A 12,012-nucleotide genomic window follows, 5' to 3' on the forward strand; every position below is an offset into this window, starting at 1 on the left:
CAGCCACAGAGCAAGGACAGACAGGTGCTGACAGGCAAAGTGCTCACAACAGGGCCTAGAGCACTGATGTGAGCGCCAGCCTTCACTTCTTGGACGTTGCTCCTGGTGAGAAAAGGGGCTCAGCTGTGGGAGGCCTGGCCGGACCTCGAAGGGAACCCCAGAACCTGAACCCCACCACTGCTAGCTCAGCCGAAGCCACACCCCTGTGCCTCCACCCCATCACCTTTGGGGGCTGGGGAAACTGAGCCCCAGACAGAAAAGGTACCTGGGGACAGGTCCCAAACACCTGCCTTGGGAGGGGCGGGGGCCAGGAGGCTGGCCCTTCCTGCTGGTTAGTGAGGCTTGCGGTCCGTACAGAAGAACCTCTCCCAGCCGACAAAACCTACCCCCTCTGCAGAGCCCTGTGGCTGACCGGCGTGGCAGACCCCCCGGGACTCCCCCACACCCCAAGCTGCAGCCTTCCTGGGATCAGAAATGGGGAGGTGCAGGCTTCCAGTCCAAGCTGGGGAGGGGGACCAGGCGATATTGGCCAGCACCCCCACCCCTGACCTGAGTCATGCCACTGCATGATGGATGGCCTTGGTCTTCCACTCCCACCCCCCAGGGAGCTAGCCTCATGGGAAGGAGGAGGGACAGGGTGCTTCCCAGGAGCTAGCCTGAGTCATAGGCCGCCCCCCACCGCCACCGCAGACAGGTCTTGGGAGAAGCACAGGGAGGGGCCTCAAAGAAGGAAGCTCCAGTCCAGAGGGCCACCTTGTACCCACACAGCTGTGGCAACAGCTGCTCCTCTGAGCTCTGTCTCCTCCCCTGGAAAAGGAAGGCCCGTCTGCAAGCTCCCAGGAGAGACCCCGACCCAACAAGGCAGAGGTTAGCTCTCTGTGGGGGAGGGCCACCACGCCCAGTTTCCAGGTAAGGAAGCTGAGGCACACGGGGCAGCCCAATTCCACAGGGTACGCAGTTCGGGGAAGGGAAGCAACCAGTCTGAGTTGACACGGTGGCTGCCTCCCACCCCAAGACTCCCTGAGGGTGAGGCTGGCGCAAGGAGCATCTGTTGAATAACTGAAGGTAGAATGGCACAAGAGACGTGTGGGGGACCCAGCTGAAGCTAGGCTCACAGCTCTCGTCACTGTGTGTGCACCCCAGACCTGGCTTTTCCAGCGCAGAGAGCAGGACGAGGAGGTGATGGGGTGCGAACCCCAGCTCTGCTACCCCCCGGCGGTGAGGCCTCGAACAAGCTGTGTCCTCCGCTCCACCTGTAGTCACACACAGGTCATCCTTCTGGTCCCTAAATGTGCTGGGAGCCACACGCACCACAGGGCCTTTGCACATGCCATTCCTTCTGCCTAGAACTCTGTCCTCCTCATCTGGGGCTCTCATCCTCCAGATCGCAGCCCCTGTGTCATTCCCACAGATCACTAAGTTCAGGACTCTTTCCTTTTCACTGTTGTCATTACACGCTTAGCAGTGATTTGCTGATTAATGTCACTTGGCTGTTCACTCCACAAGGACAGACCACAAGGACCAGTCTCGGTCCTGCTGCACCCTTGTTAATCCACCAGAGGTCCAGGCAGGTAAGAGGAGAATGCAGGCTTACTAAAGGGTGTCAGGATGGGGGGAGGGGTGGATGGACCAGTGAATGGAATGCCCAATAGATGGCTGGATCGATGGGTGGACGTGGGTTGGGTGCTCACACCGGTGGCTCTCTGCCTCCGTGTCTCTAAAGTAAGAGGCACGGCGTCTGTCTCCTCGGGCTCTGTTTTTTGACGGCTTTCCCCCCGGTTACAGACAGAGCAGGGTGTGGGCTGCTCCCCTCGCCCTCACCAGGCTCCCCCAGGGCAGGGGGTGTGGCCTGCTGACTGCAGAGAAATCTCATCGGATCTCTCAGTCTCCCCAGAGATCCAGACCCTGGGCAGGGGTGTGGCCCTGGCAGGGCGGCCTCTCCAGGAGGGCCAGAGGAGGGGTTCCGTGAGAGATGGCGGTCTCTGGGAAGGAGAGCCCAGAAATCATGTGAGGCAAGGTCTGCAGAGCAACAGCTGTGTGCAGGGGCTCTGTCGGTGACAGGGGTGGTCTGAGAGAAGTCAGGCCACATTCGGGGGGAAGTCAGGAGCAGTTTGGAGGGAAAAGAACTTTTTGCCAGACATGCAGGGGCATCTTGAAAGAGGTTTGCAGCATTCAGGAAATACAGATGTTTCCAAGGGGAAGACGGGGGTGTTGGGGAAGCTTTATCTCGGGGTAAAAACAGGTGTGAGGGAGATGCCAGGGGTTCTCGGACAGCAGACCACTGCCCCACAGGCCCAGCGCCCTCTTCCCCATCCCCCCCTCCAGTCCCCACATCCTCCAGCCCCGAAAGGCCACACCGTGGGCCTTGGCTCTGCCCCTGGGACACTGGCCTCAGCCTTCCAGCCAGAGGGCCTCTCAATGTGCAGGTGGGTTCATTTCCTCAGGGTCGTGTTACCAGCAGATCCCAAATGTCCATGCAGGTTGGCAGCCGGGAGGGCAGAGTCCCACAACCACCCACCGCCCCCCACCCCCGAGCCGGTTGTGCTGGCCTTGCCTGGATGCCCCCCATCCCAGCTGGGCCCCAAGGCTACCCGCCCCTTCAACATCAGCAGGTGCCCCGGCCTGAGGACCCAAAGCATCTCAATTCTTCCCCATAAAAGACAACTGTGCACTGATTTTTCAGGTGGAAAAACTGAACCAGTCAAGGACAGGAATCCCTCTTTCCAGGGAGAGAAGCTGAAGTCCATCTGGGAAAAGAGGTGGGCCTCCTTAACCCATCGGGGGCCCTGGCCAGGGCTTGGAGATGGAGGACTGCTTGTCTTTAATGTGTTTTCTTTAGAGGTGAGAAAAGGTTCTGTCTTTGGTATGGACACCCTCACTCCAGGCAGAGGGTGGAGGCAGGCAGGGCGTCAGCAGGATAAAGGGGTCGTGGGCCCCCATTTCTTGGCCTTGTTGACCCCGCCCAGGGACGGCTGGAGAGAGGCCTATGCGGGGGAAGGAGAGACAGTGGCGGTTCCAGCCTGACCAGGGTCCGGAGGGAGAGGCTGAGGAGCCCGTAAGGCCACAACAGGGGCATCTGCGGAGCAGGACAGGAGCTGGGAGCTGAGAACCATCACCTGGGGAAAGAAAGAGAAGGAGAGGTCAAGGGTCAGCTGAGACGGCAACCAGAGACCCAGGTTCCGGCGTCCGGGACCCTGAACCTCGGTGACAGGGCCCGGTGAGGGCCTCCAGGCTGAGGGACCGGGGTGAAGCTCCCCACGTTCTTACAGTGTGACCTAGGGTAGTGCTCTAACCTCCCTGTGCTATTTCTTCTGCAAAACGACAATGCTAACGACAGTGCCAGTTCAGAACCACGGGGGAAGCCTGTGGAGTTTCGGGAGGTGGGAGCATAGCTATTATTACTGCCATCAGCATTGTTTCTCGGGTCACAAACACCTTGGGGAAGGGAAGCAAACGTGCAAACACACAGCCCCCGACCTGCTGATCCTTTCGGGTGTCCCATGGGCCCACCCCCAGCCCCAGAAGCCCTTCCCTAGACTGGAAACCCCTTCTGTGCCTGCAGCCTGAGGCCTGGGTGGGGTTAGGGTTGGGTGGGGGAGGAGGCGGGAAGGGGACCGTGGTCTTGGGGACAGGAGAGCAGCCCAACCTGGCCAGAAGCTCCTCTCTGCTGAGCCCTTGGGGAAATTCCACAACCCTCTTCCTTTGCAGCCCCTCCCTCCCCAGCTGAGCCCCCAGCTCCTGGCTTCCAAATCCCAGGTCCTGCCTCTCCCTCCTCCCCAAGACAGTTCATGCCACCACCACCACCCCCCCCCCCGCACCCGCAGCTCACGCGCATGTCCTGCCTAAACCACCCCCCACCTCCCCCAGAGGCCCCAGTCTCTCACCAAAAGGTCCTGGAACCACCCAGACCCAGACCTGCCTGTCCCTCCCCAACACCAAAAGCAAAAGCCCAAGGGTGCACCTTTTCATCTCGCGCACCTCTCCTGAAACACCCATCGGACCCAGGCTACGCTAGCCCCTCCTCCAGAATAGTGCCCCCCCCCCTTAAACACGGAGTTACCATAGCAACTCAGCAATTCCACTCCTGGGTATATGCCCAAGAGCCATGAACATAGTCCACGCAAAAACCTGGACGTATGTGTTCTGAGTGGTCTTCCTCGTGATAGCCAAAAAGTGGAAACACCCAAAGGTCCACTGACAGTGAGTGGATAAACACGTGCCCACCGCGCACGCGCACGTCCACAGATGACCGCATGCCCCGCGCATGCGCACGTCCCTCGGCTGCGAAGCGAGACGTCCACACCTGCTGCCCGTGGGCGCACCCCGAACGCACGACGCTCAGGGAGGGAACCAGACACGAGAGGCCACACGGAGTGTGAGTCCACGTGTGTGAAACGTCCAGAACAGGCTCATCCACGGATGGGAAGGGAGCTCGTGGGGGCCGGGGACTGGGGGAGGGGTGATGGTGACAGGGTACCTTTTGGGGTGGTAGAATGTTCTGGAATTAGGTAGAGGATGGTTGCACATCTCTAAACATGCTAAAAAACAAAACAAAACAAAACACTGAGTGGCACACTTTAAATGGGTGAACTGTGTGCTCTGTGAATTTTCTTAGTTTCTAAAATGAGAGAAGCTGGCGAACGGGAGAAGCTGGGATCCGTGGGGCCCACTGCGCACCTGGCTCAGGGCTCGCGTTTGACCACGCCGCGCAGATGCAGCTCGCTTTCGGCCGCCACGATGGGTTGCCCATTCTGCAGGTGGTAGTCGATCAGATGGCTGATGCTCTCAAAGAGCACATCCTTCGTCCGCACCTGTGGGGCCAGAGGCCTCAGCGTCAGCAGCACCGGGAGCTGGAGAGGCCTGCTGACTGGGAATCTGCAACCTCAGGAGCCCGCCCCATGGGTCCGATGCACGCTCCAGTCTGAGAGCTGCCGCGTCAGGAGCTTCCAGGACTTCAACCACAGAATCAGACTCAAGATTCCAGAGCAAGGTATGCACACGGGCCCCAAAACCACCAGGGTTCTGTGGTCCCCAACAGACCCCTTTTTGGTGGTCCCCAAAAAGTCATGTCCGTGTCCCAAACCCTGGAAGCCGTGGACAGGAACTTATTTGGAGAAAGTGTCTTTGCAGATGTGTCTTTGATGCAGTTCAAAGACACAGCTGATGGTTAAAAACCACGCAGGATTCAAAGACGTCAAAACAGATGAACGTAGGGAAAGGGGGTGGGGGGGGGGTAGAGGGAAGCAAACCACAAGAGACTCAATGATAGAGAACAAACGGAGGGCTGAGAGAGGGAGGTGAGTGGGCGTGGGCTAGACGGGTGATGGGCACTAAGGAGGGCATTTATTGTGATGAGCACTGGATGTTGTATGTGTTATGAATCACTGAATTACACTCCTGAAGCCAATTTTACTATACATGTGAACTAACTAGAATTTCAGTAAATACTTGATGTCAAAAAATAAAACTTGAATTTGAAAAAGGAACTAAGCTTAGTCTCTTCAAAAAAAATGAGAGAGGGGTGGCTGGGGGCTCAGTTGGTTAAGCATCTGACTTTGGCTCAGGTCATGTTCTCGTGGTCCATGGGTTCGAGCCCCACATTGGAGTCTATGCTGACAGTTCGGAGCCTGGAACCTGCTTGGGATTCTCTGTCTCCCTCTCTCTGTGCTTCCCCCCACCCCCCAATTGTTCTCTCTCCCCTGCTTCTCAAAAATAAATAAACTTTGGGGCGCCTGGGCGACCGGCTTCGGCTCAGCTCATGATCTCGCAGTTTGTGAGTTTGAGCCCTGGGTCGGGCTCTGTGCTGACAGCTCAGAGCCTGGAGCCTGCTTCAGATTCTGTGTCTCCCTCTCTCACTGCCCCTCCCTGGCTTGCAGTCTGTCTCTCTCTCAAAAATAAATAAACATTAAGAAATTGTTAATAAATAGATGAAAGGAAAGTGTGCATCATGAAGAAATTTACTAACTTGTAGACCCTAGAACTCTTGCAAATTGACATGTTTATGAGGCTTGAAATACATTATTTAAAAAAAAAAACACTCAAAGACATCATTCTTTGTAAGACACACAGTGATGACATGAGACAAAGATAATGTAAAAACGGGGTGGGGGGACAAAACAAGAGACCCATAAATATGGAGAACAAACTGAGAGTTACAGGAGGAGGTATGGGAGGGGGGATGAGCTAAATGGGTAAGGGGCACCAAGGAATCTACTCCTGAAATCATTGTCATACTAAATGCTAACTAACTTGGATGTAAATTTTAAAAAATAAAAAATAAAATAAATAAATATATCAAAAAAAAAAAAAAAAGACGCATAGTGATGACAGACTGTAGGGGCAAAAGCGCATCTTATAATCAAATACAGCACTTTGTAACCCCTGAAAGGCCTCGAGGCTAGAAAAGGTTTTGTAACCCCTAAAACGCCGTATAGACTGGGAACTCCCTTGTAAACCCTAAAATTCTTCTTAAACGGGAAAATACTTTGTAATTCTAAGTTACGTGGTAAACGGAAACAGAATCTGCTTTGTAACCCTCAAACTACTTTGTTAAATCTAAAGGTGCTAAGGCCGTCCATCGGGCCATGCTCCCTGCCCCGGCCCCGGCCCCTGCGGCCCCGGCCCCGGCCCCTGCGGCCCCGGCCCCGGCCCCTGCGGCCCCGGCCCCGGCCCCTGCGGCCCCGGCCCCGGCCCCGCCCCCTGCGCCCCCGCCCCTGCGCCCCCGCCCCTCCGCTCTCAGGCCCCGCCTCCGGCCCCCGCGCGCCACCTTACCACGCCCTCAGGGTCCACAAGTAGCAGGTGCTTGGGCTGCCCCGCGTGCATGCCTGTGAGGACGTACTGCCCGGGATTGGTGACGCTGTCGCGCACCAGGAAGTCCCCGTCGGCTCGAAGCAGCTTCTCTGCGGCCCTTCGGCTCATCTGGCCATGGTACCAGGGCTCCTGCCGCAGCTGCTCCTCCGTGGGGGCGATGGGGGCCCGGCGGGTGGGGGGGCTGGGCCACTGGTCCTCCAAGGGAAGGGGCGCTACCGCCGCCCCCGCCCCCGCAGAGCACTCGTGCAGCTTCAGAGCGTCCTCGAAGGGTCCTGGAGGCGAAGATGAAGTGCAGGAGGCGGGGTTGGCAGCTGCCTCCTGCTGGAAAGCGGAGGGGGGTGGCCTGGGCTGGGAGGAAAAAGCTCCAGGTGGTTACCCCCCACCCAGGACCTGAGCAACATTGAGCACCTAGGGTGCCTCAGACCTTGCCCTAAGGCCACAGTACGTCACTGGCCGTGCGCTGAGTGGGTGTGTGTGTGCTCTGTGTGGTGCCAACCTGGTCACCAGTCACCTTCCTGCCCCTCTAATGGGTTCTATTAGTTATGCAGTATATTTTCACGGATTTGGTTAAATCTATGCAAATGAGGTCAGCGTTTCTTCCTCTCCAATGTTTATGCCTGTTTCACTAATTGCCTGGTGACATCGCCAGCCCCTCTAATACGACACTGCATCTCGGTGGCAGGCGGCAGGCATCCCTTTCTCTTACAGACGTTCACAGAAAAGCTTCCTATGATCTGCAGGGGTTTTCTGAGGCTTCCAGCAAGCACCAGTGTGACACTGGACAAGCCACTCGCCCTCTCTGAGCCTGTCTCCTCACTGTAAAGTTGGATGTGGAGCTGTGGAGCAGTATAGATCAGACACCCTGGAAGGCAGAATCCCAGCGCTGACCCCCGCACTCCCACATGCCTTCCACTTTCTCGCCCTTGGGAATCCCTCCTCCCTGACTCCTTCCATGGTCTGGGCGCAGCCAACCCAGCCTCCAGCCACCAGGACGTGTGACCGCACGAATCAGAGACGGACCCAGAATTTTCAATGGAAGCCTGGCCAGAGTTGCTGGGCCGCCTGATCCCCCCGGGGGACCACCGGCCTCAGAAGCCCCCACACTGGAGCAGCTCCTTTCCCGGGTGAGGACTGCTGTGGGGAGGCAGCGGGGGCCACGCCTTTAGTCTGGCAACTGCCGCACAGTGGGCACTATCAGCCCATGTCCTATTGCGATAAGAAATCCAGTTGGGGGGCCTGGGTGACGGCACGGAACCTGCTTAGGATTCTCTGCCTCCCTCTCTCTCTGCCCCCCCCCCCGCTCACATGCACACTCTCCACTTGTCAGATGGTGGGGAAGCGGGCTTGGCAGACTTTGTGAAGGAAGAAATTTCCAGCCGGCTTCCTGGGGCACGCCCACTAGGGAGGCGTCCCGAGGAAGGGAGATGACCATGCCTGTGGATGACCACGACATTGGCGTGGTTGCAGATAATGACGCTGTTTGGATCGCAAACTTCCCCCGTTAGACTGACCACCCCCTCAGGCTGGGGCATCACAGAGGGAAGAAAGGAATCAAGTGTTCACTCCATCAATATGTGGTTCGGCCTCCCTCATTAGACTGGGGTCCCCTCAAGGTTCCCTCCCCCACCAGGCTGGGATTCCCAGTGGAAGGGGCTTGGGCCTACTGCCTTGAGCCACAGAGTCACCTGAGGAGGGAGCTAAAATCCCCTTGTCAGACTGGGAGACCCAGAGGTAAGGAGCTACCCCCGCCCCCAAGAGACTAAGGAGTATCATGGAGAAGAGGGGCCTGAGCCTCCCCCATCATACTAGCCACTCTTTCCAGGCATGAACTAGGCCCCTCCCCTCAGACTAGGGACCCCTATAGAGAGGAGGCTGGCTTACTCCCAACAGACCCAAGAGCCCCGGGGAGGGGGGTGGGGGGAGGCCACCAGAGCCTCCCCTATCACACTAGGGAGTCCTGTAGGAAACACTTCCCACCCCACCCTCACCACTTTGCAAAGTCCCACCTGGAGAGGGCTGGGCCTCCCCCATCAGACTACAGGTTGCTAGGGGCGTGGCCTCCCCCCTCAGGCTGGCCTGCCCTTACATACGCATGTCGAACAGGTCCTTCTTGGGGCTGTCCTCCGGCTGCAGTGGCTCTGGGGCATCCAGGCCCTGCGTGTTGACGTACAGGTGGTCCTCATAGTCTCTGGGGCCCCGTGCGTCAGCCTGCACGTAGCCATCCCCTGGTGGGCCTGGGGAGGGTAGGAGGAGTGGAGGGGGCAGCTGGGGGAGCCCCGCCCAAGCCCGCCTCCCGGCCGGATGGAAACTTCACACCCTCTTGCAAAGCCATCTGGAGTGAAAACCCATAAATGTCCAACCAGGGGCTGTGGGGCACCAGAGGGCCACTCTCGGGGCGGGGCCGCTGCCACTAGGCAGGACGGCGGCAGAAACCCCCATGTTTCTGTTAAATGTCCCCATGTAAAAATTACTAACAACGAACTGTGCCCCCTGTAATTACGCTATCCACATGACACATAGGTCACGTGTTTCTGTTTCTGTCCTATTGTAGGATTTCCTTTCTTTTCAAGCTTAATTGTAAGTGTGTAACGCATTTGCATGGTTCAAAAGCCACAACCACAGTAAAAATTGTCCTTGGAGGGATTTCTCACTTGGGTCCACTCAGTGCCCCATTCAGGTTCTGCTGGATCCTGACCACTTTGCCTCTGCCTCATTCCCCTGCCCTCACCCCTCCCAGGGTGTTGGGTTTTTGCTGGTCTGACAGGTTCCCAGGTAAATGGCATCTGGGGGACCTTACTTCCCATTTCTCTTATTTTGAGCAAGGCTGAGCTTTTCCCAGGTTCAAAGGGCATTTGTGCGTATTTTTCTCAGAACGGTCTCTTCATTTCCAGACGTCACCACTTTTAATCCTTGGCAGAGAAATAATGATTTTGGCACACTGCGTGGCCAAATCCAGCCCAAGGGCCCTACTGTTTGCAATCCCCATGGTATGCCAACTACATCCTTAACCTCATGGGCATTGGGCTCCCAGGCCAGCTCCACCTGCCCTCTGTGGACAGGGGAAAGTTCGCCACCCTCTCTGTGCCTAACTCTCTTCCTCTGTAAAACAGGGAGAATAGGAGTCTCCTTCATAAGCGGGGTGAGGACCAAAACTGTAGAACAGCGTCTGGCAAACAGATATGATTCAATATGAGTGCTGACCATGTGCCAGGCCTGGATGGCTGATGGGGGCAGAGGGGTTTCAGTGCAGGCTTCCCAGTCTGCCTGGAGGAGGCAAGGATTCTCCCAGCCTTTCATGGCCAGGGCCAGGGAAGAGGGAAGAAACTCAGGTTGTAGAATCCGGACAGAGAGAATCCCCAGACACAGGAGCTGGGGCATCGATGTATTGGAAGGAGTTCTTGGCTAGAGAATTGGGAAAGGTGTAAAAAGAAGCCTTAACAGTGTGTGCAAAGGCTCAGGGCTGGGAAGTGCCTATGAACCCTGGAAGTCATAGGTGAGCAGCCCCTGTCCCAGACAAACAGCACACAAGGGCCACGTTATAGCTTGGCACCTGGTTCTTTAACCACTGGATGCTGGCAGTCGACGAGGGTTCTGATGCTTGGCAGCGAAGTGCCCAGATTATCTGGGAAGATCTAAAAAAAAAAGCCCAGCACAGATGTTAGGCTGTGAGGGGACAGGCGACTACAGCAGGCTGGTGGGCGAACCGACGGGCACCCTCGCTTCAGAGAGCAGCTTAGCGGCCTCCAGTAACGTGACTAACAGGCTCTGATGTCAGCAGCCTCACGGCTCGGCACCCACAGGAGAAACACGGGGCTGCACACCGTGTGTGGGGGGGGGACCCTCGGTGCCCACCAGTAGGGGCTACGTAGGCAAGCCAGCTCCAGGAGGCTGACGCTGCAGAACCTCAAAGCGACCAAGACGCCCACAGCACGCCTGGAGAGTCACCATGTCTGCGGGTGCCTGTTCTTACCGAGCCCGAGAGGAGACACAGAGGAGCCGGGGGGCTGAGCGCCCTGACTGGGAGCGGAGGGCCAAGGGGGTGCCAGCCTTACGTCACTTCGCATTCTGTGTAGCAGGGCAAAGTGCTCGTGGGCCGAACACCCAGTCGATTCGTGAAAGCCAAAGCCTGAAGTGCCGGGCGGTGGGGACACGCGTGATTTCCATCACAAGAGAACAAGGAGCGGCCCTCAGGGGACCGGACCGTGTGGAGACCAGAACCAGCGGAATGACGAACATCCGTGGCCCTTCGTCACACCGCAGACGCCACAGCAAGCACCTGGAGTCTACCCGAGTGTCCGTGAGTCAAGTGCAGGCGAGATAAAAGAGACCCTCTGCGCGGGGGGGTTGCGGGCAGTGCGAACAAGAACGGGCACGGGGCGCGTGCTGATGCGGAAGGAACTTCAGGGTGGATTGCTACATGGGAAAAGCTAGGCGGGAGCGAAAGACATAGTACATGGATTGGAATGCGCTTGAACGTCCGTGGAAAATACTGGAAAGATAACGGAAACTGGTACTGACAGTGGTGGCCTGACTGGGGAGGTGGATAGGCAGACGGGGCCAGGTGACACCATGACTTCTCACTGAAGGCCTTTCTGTGCTCTGGCATTTTGAACCACGCGAATGCTGTGTCCCTCCCAAAATGCAATGAACCTAGTCTGTACAGAAGAAAGACAAACCAACTAAGAGTGTGGGGGGCACACAACATCTCACGGGTGAAAGTGAAGTGGGGCAGAAGAGAGGAACTGGGGGGGGAGGGCGGGGGCCTCCCTGAGCCTCCAGGGCGTCTGCTGTTACCTGAGGGGCCCAGGTCCCACGGCAGACTGCGGGTGTCCCTTCGAGCAGGCGATACGCCCTGAAAAAGAGAGTGAGGGGTCCTTCTGCCACATGCAAGCCCCTTCCCAGCCCAGCACCCCGCCCTCCCGGAGGGCTGGACCTTCCCAGCCCAACACCCCACCATCCAACACCCTGCCCTCCTGCACGGCTGGAGACCTGAGTCACATGCTAAGAGGGAAGCTCTGCACCCTGCCAACCCTGCCCCCAGGCCCTGGCTGCTGCATGCCGTTCCCTTCACCTGGGTGCCCTTCCCCGCACTGCTCTCCCGGGCAACTCCTATTCACCCGTCAGGGCCCAGCCCAAACACTGCTTCCCTGTGGAAGTCCTCCGACCACAAAGTCAGTCTCCCTGTTGTACATTCTCATTACC

At 57.6% G+C, this 12,012-nt stretch overlaps 1 protein-coding gene across 2 annotated transcripts in view; it reads right to left on the bottom strand.

The window, feature by feature from the left end:
- Positions 1-2,148: 2,148 nt before the first annotated feature.
- SHC2 (SHC adaptor protein 2) overlaps positions 2,149-12,012 on the bottom strand; it is a 29,298-nt gene continuing 19,434 nt past the window's right edge. Inside the window, exons 9-14 of one of the 2 annotated variants that reach the window (XR_003965030.1) lie at positions 11,605-11,662; positions 8,901-9,044; positions 6,772-7,082; positions 4,678-4,811; positions 4,478-4,538; positions 2,149-3,116 (exon numbers count right to left, since the gene is read on the bottom strand). Coding sequence is in view for 1 of the 2 variants with exons in the window: in XM_030297455.1 (XP_030153315.1) it covers positions 4,683-4,811; positions 6,772-7,082; positions 8,901-9,044; positions 11,605-11,662 (642 nt within the window). In the remaining variant the exon portion in view is untranslated. The remainder of the gene's footprint in view (positions 3,117-4,477; positions 4,539-4,677; positions 4,812-6,771; positions 7,083-8,900; positions 9,045-11,604; positions 11,663-12,012) is intronic. The other variant, XM_030297455.1, reaches the window with a different exon arrangement.

The sequence above is a fragment of the Lynx canadensis genome, chromosome A2 (genome assembly GCF_007474595.2).
Source record: "Lynx canadensis isolate LIC74 chromosome A2, mLynCan4.pri.v2, whole genome shotgun sequence".
NCBI lineage: Eukaryota > Metazoa > Chordata > Mammalia > Carnivora > Felidae > Lynx > Lynx canadensis.